Genomic DNA, 11,545 nt, shown 5'->3' with positions numbered 1-11,545 from the left:
CTGAGCTGCGGACATCTTGCGAATTTATTTTTAATCATTTAATAGAGAATTTACTAATTTTGATATCTTTTCAGATTTTTCAACAAAATCAGCATCAACGAGGTATGCATTTAATAAATATCCCAAGTTTCATTGCATATTCTAATTGCTTGTTTGCTATTTTTTATAACAGGAAGATGGTCAACCAGGCTTGTATCGTTGGATGCGGATTAGGGGTACCTCTGTATCCCTTCCCACCAGAGGGAGAGATCGGCCGGTGAGTGTACAATATTAGCTTTGAAATAAGTGTATGTGTGTTTTTTTTTTTGTTAATACAATTTTGTTGTGCAATTATGCCTGGGGGAACTTCGAAATAGTGCACCCGGAATCAGAAATGGCTGACTTCGAAAGCGTATCAATACAATGCTTGGAAACTGTTTTACTGCGCTATTCAAAATGCAGAGTTGCGACACATCGCAACCTTATGTATTGCATATTTTAAATATTCAATTTAGCAATGGACAATTTTTCTGAATTTTCCATTTTTACGTATGTACGTATTTGTACGTATGCAAAGCAATAGACGTTTTGGAAGTCAGCCAATCTGTTAGTTACTCTTTTACTTAAGTTATAATATTAGTGTTGAGAGCCGTCCTTCTAAATTGCATTAAGATTTTGTATTCAAAAATGCAAATGCAAGTGGTATACTATATCGAAGTCGACCCTGGAGGAATCTTCAATGGTGCATCCTTAACTAGGTAGGAAATTGAAGTCGTGGGGCAATAAGTGTTAAAAATTTTTTATAATCAAACGGACTTGTCCAACAGAGTCACAGCTTTGTTCACATAGCGGTTGTTGGAAACAGCCAAAAGAAATCGAGGCGGATATATATAGGCTTAAATGCTAATAGCACTTTCTTCAAAACTGTTTGCTCGTAAATTTGAAGAAGGTGTAAAATTTTGTAATTCTGTGATGCACTAATTTGCATCATTCTGCTTTTTTTTTACAGAAATGTCGTTTTGGCCTAACGGACCGGAATGGGTATCGTTAAACTTTTTTCAATACATATCCAAATTTTATTTTAATAATCCCGCTTTTCTTGTTGATTTCCTTTCTTATTTCTACATCGCATTAACTTTTAACCAATATATGTATATACTTATACATATCTGTGTTCATATGGAAAAGTAGCTTATGTCGAAAGGCTGGCTTCAGTATGAATCGGCATCCGCAGCATATGATTGCGAATGACTCACTGGCGCTGAGCCGTTGAACAAAGTTTGGCAAATAAACGTGCAAGAAACAGTTCCGATACTAGCAAGTCAATATTCTTATTAAGTCTCATCAAAAAATTCCTTCTCGTTTAAAGAGTAAAGGTAATGCCGCATTATACTAAAGTCAGCCTTTCTAAATAAGCTACTTTTCCATACGAACACAGATATATATATGTATCAATTAACCAATCAATTTATATACAAATTTTATTTTGAATCATCCCGCTTTTTTTTTGTTGACTTCCTTTTTTGTTTTTACATCCCACTAACTTTTTAAACTACGGTTTTTGCTTTCCCATGTTACATTCTCATTTGCTTTTAGAGAAAAATTAAAATTTCAACTAATATGCATTTACTTGGAGAAACCCTAATTTTATACTAACTTAATCTCTGATTAATAATGAGTTACATAGTACCTTGCACTTTTTTGCTCACTTATATATGTATGTACATATGAACCCACATAAGTATGTGTATCGCACACGATTTTCAAAGGTGACACAACTCAATATAACAGTTTCGTCATAAAATGTGAAAAACTATTTCGTAGTACATGCTAATCATATGGGCAAGGAAAACTTTACCTTAGGTTTTTTTCATCAAATTATAACAAAAATTTGTTCCATCTTTTGCTGAAAGGTAAATAAATGCTCGGTGTAAATTTTTTACACATAATATCAAAAATGCCAAATTTTGAGTTGTGTCACTTTGAAGATGGTGTGCGATATGAAGAAGACCATATGTGCATACATTAAATGTAATGCATAATTTTTTATTTTTACTAGGCGGCGTGAATGGTTACGGCTGTTGGGTGTGACTGGCTCGACAGCAAAATTTATTTTCGCATGCCAAAGGCATTTTTCCCACAAGGTGAGAGGGGGAAGGATCCTCTATAGATGGGCAGTTCCGGACATTAATTTAAGAGTATGTTCGCCCCCAGTGACAGTTGATAGGGAAAATTACTTAGGTAGTATTATAGAAGCAGATATTTTAGTTGACCGAAACACACAAGAGTCTGTAATAGAGTTAGGCGTCGAAGATTTTCAACCGGTACTTGCTTCGCCCAAAGAGGCAGAAAGGGCTTCAACCTCAAATATTGTTGAAGATTCCTTAGAAGAGTCCCTTCCACCCGCTTCACATGATGAAGTAAATTCTTCTTTAGGTCACTCTCTTCTTAAAACTTGGGCTAATAGTAGGCAAACACAAACGGATAAATACCTTACTGATGGGACTCCTAGAAAAAGAAAATACCGGGAAGAGTTGGATAGGAAAAATGAGGAGTTAGGATTGCTACGAGAAAAGGTAGCAATCTTAGAAAAAAGTGCAAAGGAGATGTTTTGAAAAAATATATTTTCGAAGCCATAGGTCAGCTCCAGGGTATTGGACTATATCCCTGCCAAATGGTAACCGATCAAGGGTCGAATTTCGTTAGTTTTTCGAAAATTGTAGGAGTTTCCAGAGAACGACCCTTCTTCGAAGTTAATGGCCAGGAAATCGTATATTTTTTCGACTCTCCGCATCTCCTCAAAAGTACTAGAAACTGTTTAGAAAACAAGAAAAATAAAAGTAACTTTTCAGGCCGCCCTGTAGATTGGATGGATATTGTGCATCTCTATGAACAAGGGTCTCAATATGATATTTCCTGTACCCATAAACTTACCTCGGCACATATTAGACCTAAAACCTTTGATAAAATGAGCGTGCATTTAGCATCGCAAGTCTTTAGTAACTCTGTGGCAAGCGCAATGTTTGCTATCTATAGCTCGGGGCTTTTAAATAGTTCAAGATCCCCTTCCTTTTTTAACACTGCCGAATTTGTCCTTTTCTTTGACAAATTATTTAATATTTTTAATAGTATATACTTTGGGGATGTAGGAAATTTCAAACAACCCTTTCAAGCTACTGTAGACCAACTTACTTTTCTTGACGAAGCCGAACAGTTTTTTGAATTCCATTAAAGTTTACGACGACTTAGGTCGCGATATTACCAATACGTATAGTTTTATTAAAGGTTGGGTCCTAAATATTAGTAGTTTACGTCGTTTGTGGCGATTCTTGTCACATAACGAATTCACTTTTTTATTGACACGTAAATTATGCCAAGACAAAATAGAAAATTTTTTTGGTCATATTCGTAGAGGGGGGTCCTTTGATGTGAGAATAACGCCGCAGCGTTTCTCATATCTCTTTAGGCAAGCCTGGGGTATAGGGTATATTAGATGCGTAGATAAAGGGAACTGTGAACTCTTGCCTGAAGATAAGTGGGAATCATTTTCTAATAGCACCCTTATTACAGCTTGTGACGATGTTTTAGTCAGAGATACTTCCTGGCAAATATTTCAAGGCCTACCCCGGCCTAGTTTAAGCTCATTTCAAGATGTCCAAATCGATATTTCGGTTGATATTGATGAAAGTAGTTTTCTTCATCGAAGCGCTTTTGTTTACTTTTGCGGCTACATGTATTTTAAATATTTCAAGCATCATAATTGCTTAATGCCATTACCAAGATTTGAAGATGGAATTACTGAAAAAGATTTCTTCTTCACTATGGAGAAGCAATTTAGTAATAGCCATCTTGTTAGTCCTCCCAATGAATTTGTTGAGTTTATGTCCAAAATCGAAAAAATCTACACAGATAATTTCGATTCAAATTGTCATAGAATTGGGTTTTCCCAAATCTTATTTGAGAAAATGATAGACGTAGAGCCATACTATTGTTGCGAAAATTGCAACCCCGATGTTTTAAAATGTATTTTCATAAGAATAAGAACTTATTTTCTGGTTAACAGTTTCAATAAGAAAGCGAACCAACCAAATTTTAAAAACATTAAGTTTTTGTGTGTAACACACCAATAGAGTTCGCTTTCAGTCTAAGTGTCTGTCTGCAAAGTCCGAATCCGTCTGAAAAATAGGGTTTTATCGATTTGGGTGTCTTGAAATGAGCTGCCCATGTAGTTAGCTTCCGTGCCCATTTCCTTGTTCTTTAATTTGTACACTTCTATGGGCGTAAGACCTTTCTTTTTTCTCATTTACATTTCAAATTAGTCTGGGTGTCTGTCTGGGTTCAGTCTGGGTGTCTGTCTGCAAAGTTCGAATCCTTGTTCCCATTTCCTTGCTCATTGATTTGCACATTTCTTATCTTTTCTACAGGCGTAAGACCTTTCTTTTTATATTCATATTTTTATATTCATATTTATATTTTCATATGCTTGTTTTCTTTGCAGCTTTCTAGTATTTTTTTTAGTGCAGGCCCTATATCCCCACCACATCTATTTTTATTATTATTTACTTTGTTTGTTAGCCTGTCACTGGGGGCGGTTTTGTAAATACTATGTAAATACTTTGTAAAATATGTACCTGTAAAATTCCGTACCTGAATTGTAATACAAGTATTATTTTGTTTATTTTTGTTGCAAGCAGTATTATTTAGTCTTATTTTTGGTTATGTATTTGTATACTTATTTACATATGTACATCATTACCTTAACAAAGAAAATCCTCAACTAATTTTCCAGCTTTCAAAAAGTATTACTTTTGTACACATTAAATCGCTAAACAGATTAGCATTTAATTATATTTTAACTACATATGTATATATTTTTTTTTGTTAAGGTAATGATATTTATTTTATATGGGTGAAAATAGGCCTCCTGGGGAACCGAACACCTTAAAAAAATCGGTAACGCGCCTGTATTGCTACCTCAGCGGTGGTGTGGAAGAGCAATAAGAATTTAAATAAATATATTTTTATCAGAAAATACAAATGACTCGTTTTATTTTAAATAAAGTGTAATAGGTTAATAATAATACAAGTAATAATTTAATACAATGTAAATTGTTAACGTACATAGTTTAAAATACAAACAGAAATACATAAGTATGTACACATCACATTTAATAAATTACAAACAATGCATTTTCTATGAAGAGTCATCAGCAGCCTTCCAAGCAGTTAAGCGCGAACGAAATCTTAAGATAAACAAAAATGAATATTAAAAATATTTGCTTGGTGTTCTCTGGCCATCGCTGTTGTTACTTTTGTTTGGCATGTGTAGAAACGAGGTACTGCTGTTGCTTATGTTACTGACAATGTAGTGTGGTAAAGTTGCTTGGAGATGGTTCTCTTGTAGTATATTGGCTATCAAGCACCAGAAAATTTCCATCACGCATTCCATATGCCACGGATTGTCGTGGATCAATTAAAATACCTTCATCACAGCTTTTTGGTACTCCAGCAACTGGTGTGTCTATGGCGGAGTTATGTGGAGCAGTTGCATGACTAAAATCAATTTCGACTCTTTGAGAACTGGCTTGTTTGTTGCGAGCGCTATTGGCATCAAACGTACGCAAATTAGATTTCCAAACGAGCAACTGTTGAATACAGGAAAAAATTTATATTATATAATTTTTTTACATACAAAGCAGAAATTACCTGTCGATCCTCGCCCGCGGAAGCAAAATGTCTACCATGTGGAGAGAAAGCGACAGCGCAAACTTAGTAGCCAGTTAGTGTATAATTTTCCCGTCCATTTTGACCTGGTTCCGCTAAAGTGCCCTACTACCGTGTATAAATTGGCCGACCTTCTAATAAATCAAGCAATCTTATTGTATCGTCATCGCCGCCAGTCACCAAGAAATTTCCACTTGGGTGAAATGCAACATCATTCTCCGGCGACGAATGCACTGTATTAGCTCGCCTTCAGCTTTGTCAAATATCTTAACGCGGTTACAACTTAATGCTAAAGCCACCAGATTGCCATCTGGATGCCATGCCAGCTGCCGTCCCATACCTCTTCCCCCGGTGAACGTTCGCATACATTCGCCTGAAAATGTATCGCAAATTCTTAACTTGTCGCCGCACGATGAAATGAACTTACCATTAGGGCTGAATTTTGCTCCGCGCACCCATTTTTGTGTATTTTGAATTAGTATTTTGATGGCTGTTCGCCATTTTTCCAGTCTGCAAACGAATAACCCTGCAAGACAGCTAACAGCTAGAATTGTGGTTAACCGGTAGTTATCGTTCATTTGTGAAGCGGTATATAAACTGGCTAACTTTGTTCTAGCCGTGTGCAAATATTAACCACTTTTTCATATACGTGTGATACGTTATCTCCCTTACACTAATAGAACTGTTCGATTTCAACGAACTATAGCTGAACTACTCTAATTCCCCTTTCATAGCGACCGAAGTGGTTAATGTTGTGGTGAACACTTAGTTAATGATAGCTGCTGAAGTAGCTAATGTTATGGTTACCATGTAGTTAATGATAGTTGCTGAAGTGGCTAATGTTGTGGTGAACATGTAACTAACGATGGTTGCTGAAGTGGCTAATGTTGTGGTTAACATGTAGCTAAAGATAGCTGCTGAAGTAGCTAATATTATGGTTACCATGTAGTTAACGATACCTACTGAAGTAGTTAGTGCTATGGTGTTTATAACCACAAATTTTTTAAGTAAATTGTACAAAAAGTAATTTTTTCATTATTCATTTATTTATTTCAATAACATATTTAAAAACATAAATATGACCGCTTTCATAAGGACAAAATAATGTAGTATTAAAATTTATTAAATAATAAAATATTAATTTAAATAATCAGATCAGTGAGTAATTCAATTAATTATTGTTATTTCTGCTGTTAAAATGTTTAAAACTATGTATTTACATTTACTAATTACTAAGCTTTTATAAATAGGTAGATAGGTAGGTTTTTTGTTGTTAAAATTCCAGTATGCAAATTTTAATATAAAATTATTAAAAAAACTATTGTTAAAATTTACTTTTTTAACTATTTACAATTATTTACAAATTAATAAAGGTAGTCGGGATGTTTTGTATATGCCCTTGCATGTGTATTTGTGGTTTTTGGTAGAAAAAGTAGTGAAATTTCTTACAGCAATACAATATAAAAGTTTACTCCATTACCTAAGAAAAACCACAAATACAGAATTCAAGAGCATATCAACTGCTAAGTGGAAGATCGACCTATCTCGGCAGCCAGCTCGAAAACATCCTACCTCAAAAAACTTTTCAATTCGTTTTTTAGAATTCGTTTCAAAAACGTCCTATCTCAGCACATTTTCAATACATTTTGAAGTGAGATAGGGCCTTTTTGAACCGAACTCGGGAGCGTTTTTTAATAAAATTCTGAAATAGGGCGTTCTTGAAAAGTTTTTTGAGATAGGTAATTTTCGAACTGGCTGCCGAGGTCGATCTTCCACTCCGCAGTCGATATACAAAAAATCCCGAATAGCCGTATTTAAATAACGTTTTTGAAATTTAGATTGGAAAGTTATTAAATTTTTATGTTACTTTTTTTTAGAGATTAATAATAAGATAATTAAATTAATTATTGTTAGATTTGTTATTATGTTTCATTTTTTTTTATTACAATTTGTTTGTACCTATTGTGGCTTAGGAACACGTGCTTTCTGATTTCCGCAATGAGGTCAATTTTGGGCATACTCACAAACGCATCTGTTGGAAAAATATAAATGCATTACTTCCTGAAATACATAAGTCAAATAAACAATTAAAACATATTTACCGAAAACTAATTCTATTGTTTTTAGCCCCAGAAGTGGAGCTTTGTTGGCTTTGCCCTCATAATTGTATGAAATGAGTAGAGTGTCGGCAAAAATGCTTCTCAACACGTGTTTCACACAACCCTTAGCACCCTTCAATTTTAGAATTATGTTCAGTTATGGAAAAGATTATAAAATTTATAAATACTAGATATGTACATAAATGCAATTATAAATATAAATGTAAATAATAAAATATAATATATGACTACATAAACGAAATATAAATTAACACCAATCGAAAGATCTTATTTAAAATGGTAAAACTGCATCTTTAACTAAAAATCGTCAAAATCTTTCACAGACAAGCAAAATATCATATGTTTACAGAGCGGTAAGTCACAGCAAAAACTGTTATTTAAAAGAAAATATTTAGTTGTTGAAAACAAATTTTTCAAAAGTTTGTGAACAGCGAAAAAGTAATTATATAATTAGAGCGTTCCAGATCGTCTACGATTTGCAGGATTTACTCCAAAGTTGTTCCCATACGCCACGTTCACATAAGGTTTATCAAAGGCAAAAACAGCTGTTCCTGTAAAACCTGCAAATCCTAGAGTACGGCAACAAGCTAAATATGTATTTTGTTTTTTAATTATAATATAGTTCTCTTTAACGGTAAAATATGTTTTGTTGACATATGCTGTTTTGCGTGTTCTTGAAAGATAGAGTTAAGTGGCTCATAGTACAACAAAAATCATACAAACCATTTCCATAAATTTTCATGCCCATTTCCCGCTTTTTGATACGATTTGTAAAAATATTTCGAGTATGGAATTTTATAGTCCACTGAATTTTATTATAATAAGATTTAAGTTTAAAGTTTCTACAAATTTGCGGCATTTTTTAGATTTTCTTTTGTGTGATTGAGTTTATTTTTGTATGGGAGAAAGTAAGCCAATCCGTTCACAAAAAAATCGCATTTGTGAAAATTTCAAACTTGCATATTATTATACTAAAAATCAGTGGGCTACAGAATTGCACACTCAAAACATTTTTAAAATTCGTATCAAAAAGCTGGAAAAGTGCATGAAAATTAAATTAAATTTTATCGAATTTTCCTGTTATTTGTACAAAGTTTGGAACTTTGGTTTTTACGATTTTTGTTATACATACTATAAACCAAATTTTAATAAAAAAAATTGCATACATATGTATATACGAATAAAAATTAATATGAGTAAAATAAAATGCATATATACAACTAATATGATATATACATACATTTGTAGTTATATGTGTATAAAAAACAATAAAACAAATTAGCAAAAATTACCATCGCATCGGAGTGTGGTTTGTTTCCCAAAAGATTCTCCAAAGTATTTAACTTTTCCTGGGATGATAGTGGAAGCATACTTTGAAGCAAAGTATGCTCTTTACTAATAGCATCTCCAGTGATTCGGGAAATACTTTGGTGAACTTTCGAGGTCACCACTTTGCACTCTCGCAGTAGCTGCCCTTGAGCTTGAACTTCGGCGCGTTCGGGCATCTGAAAAAAAAAAAATTATTAAACAATAATTTTAGCATTCATAAATATGTACATTGATATAACCTTTTCGGCCAGAGCATTTGCTATTCCGTCCACCTTTGACTCAACTCTTCCAATGGCGGCCATGACGCCATCAAACATTTCTTTTTGCCTCTCCAGCAGGTGAGACAAGGTAAATTGTTGACCTGTGTTGCTTGTTGTTGTTGTAGTGGCTACACCCGTGTTGGTGGTTACTGTTGGCTGGGAGACAAAGCGCTCCTCGTAAGGCAGTGCCACATGAAAGCGCTTTCTATGTAGGGCTACATCTGAAAGCGCAGGAATGTTTGATTAAAAACTGTTAAACATATTGTAAATGTATATGTATGTATATTTTCGAAATACCTGTGTTGCTCGTGCGTGGTGGAGAGCGCTTCGGTATCTCCCAGGAACAGTGGTGACAAATCCATTGCTTCAAGAGAAGGAAAAAAAAAGATTATGCAGAATCGGAACTAAAATAAACTTATTCGTATCAGGAATCCAAAAATAAAAATTCTACCTTCATGTTAAACTGTTACTACTGCGAATTATGACAACTACCAGTGGTTGAGTTCACTACTTCATAGCAGCAGTGGCACGGAAACGTGGATCTGCTATTGCAACTTCTCTACTTGAATAGATGAGAAGCAGTGTCAGAATCGGGAAACACAAGAAGGCCTTTCTTGTTTTAATTAGTGCTATGTTTCGTTGAGACTATCATAATATTGTTGTATGTGCTATTACTCTGACTACAAATATCACTTCGTTCATATTTTAGTTCTCCTACCTGATCTGTGCCTCAACGAAACATAGAACCAAGTAAAACAAGAAAGGTCCTCGTGTGTTTTCCGATTCTGGCCGTGCTTCTTATCCATTCAAGTAGAGAAGTAGCAATAGCAGAGCAATGTTTCCATTTCCTCTGCTGCTATGAAGTAGCAAACCCAATCACTGTTGTTGAACTGTGCACTACACTTTGTAAACTATGGCTTCCAGAATGACCGCATTCACCAGTCCTAAATTTGAAAATATATGCACATAAAAAGGTATCGCATAATCGTAAGAAAGACTGTTTTCCAAAACATATCAGTTTTTAAGCGCACAACCATGAAATTCCAATTTACAACTTGTTGAACTGACTCGTTTTGGAAAACAGCCAAAGGCTGACCTACTACACTTTTTACATATGTAGCACTGCACTTTCTTTTGTTGTTTACATTTGCACATAATTAGCCGGTTCCCGTACTTCACGATTTGCAGGATTTGCAGGTTTTACCGGAACAGCTGTTTTTGCCTTTAATAAGCCTTATGTGTACGGGAACGACTTTGGACTAAATCCTGCAAATCGTAGACGTTCTGGAACGCACTAAATAAGCCTGTTCCAGGTACTTCACGCTTCGCAGGTTTTTATAGGAAGCTGTTTCTGTACGCCATAAGGTTTATTAATTGCAAAAACAGCTTTTCTTGTGAAATGTGCAAATCGGGAAGCACCAGGAACATGATTAATGTAGGCAGTTGCAGCAGAAGCAACGTTTATTCGTCGCATGAAAACTTACCGAATAATGTATGCAGCGCTGTTTATTGGTGGCGGCGTTGAAGGTGGTGGATATGCTGGTGTGGTGCCTGACTGGAGGTGGCGTTGATGTTCCGTGGTAGCAGGGTCGAAGATAAATTTAGAATGAAAAATCGCAAATCTGTAAATGCAAAATTATCAATTAAAATATACAAATATTTGAATAATTCTAATACATACCTTAATTATATGATTAAATCGCAGTGTTTCGGCAATCTAAAAGAAAAAAATTCCATTATAAACAATGCAAATTTTTAAAACGTTCTCTTACCTTCAAATGTTTTTGCAAAATTAACGCTTTTATTTACAGCCTACTGTGATCAAAGATGTCAAACTTTTGCTAAAGTCACAGCCTCTGTGATCAAAGCTGTCAAATTTTGCTTCATTTCCACTTACTCGCTCTAACGCATAAAATTCTTATTACAGTAAAAATTTTTATTGGGTCCGGTGCTCTCACTCAGAATTTTGTTTTGACAGTCGGAAAAATAAATTTGTAAATGTGTGGGTAGCATAGATAAAAAGCTGCGAGTGTGTGTGTAAATCTGTTGAATTTCAGGGGCAACTGGTTAGCTGTGGCTTGCAGGGAAGCTGACGAAGATGCAAACAAATTCAACCACATTGTTGCATTCTAC

At 34.6% G+C, this 11,545-nt stretch overlaps 2 protein-coding genes and 1 pseudogene across 2 annotated transcripts; 1 reads left to right on the top strand and 2 right to left on the bottom strand.

Annotated features, from left to right (window-relative positions):
• Positions 1–72: 72 nt before the first annotated feature.
• Positions 73–4,409, top strand: LOC118754777. Its single transcript, XM_036489657.1, has 5 exons — positions 73–102; positions 173–256; positions 989–1,020; positions 2,039–2,399; positions 4,404–4,409. The coding sequence occupies exons 2-5, from the start codon at positions 203–205 to the stop codon at positions 4,407–4,409; spliced, it is 453 nt and encodes a 150-aa protein (XP_036345550.1). The 5' UTR covers positions 73–102; positions 173–202.
• An 841-nt stretch (positions 4,410–5,250) lies between these two features.
• On the bottom strand, positions 5,251–6,776 carry LOC118754775 (annotated as a pseudogene).
• A 635-nt stretch (positions 6,777–7,411) lies between these two features.
• On the bottom strand, positions 7,412–11,216 carry LOC118754776. Its single transcript, XM_036489656.1, has 7 exons — positions 11,185–11,216; positions 11,094–11,129; positions 9,710–9,776; positions 9,392–9,633; positions 9,116–9,328; positions 7,806–7,959; positions 7,412–7,735 (listed from the first exon to the last, which is right to left on the bottom strand). The coding sequence occupies exons 4-7, from the start codon at positions 9,467–9,469 to the stop codon at positions 7,626–7,628; spliced, it is 555 nt and encodes a 184-aa protein (XP_036345549.1). The 5' UTR covers positions 9,470–9,633; positions 9,710–9,776; positions 11,094–11,129; positions 11,185–11,216; the 3' UTR covers positions 7,412–7,625.
• Positions 11,217–11,545: the final 329 nt, after the last annotated feature.

This window comes from Rhagoletis pomonella, unplaced genomic scaffold (assembly GCF_013731165.1).
Source record: "Rhagoletis pomonella isolate Grant_MI unplaced genomic scaffold, Rhpom_1.0 Rhpom_scaffold_04608, whole genome shotgun sequence".
Lineage (NCBI taxonomy): Eukaryota > Metazoa > Arthropoda > Insecta > Diptera > Tephritidae > Rhagoletis > Rhagoletis pomonella.
Note: the sequence above shows the minus strand (reverse complement) of the source record. Positions and strands in the feature narration are given on the sequence as shown.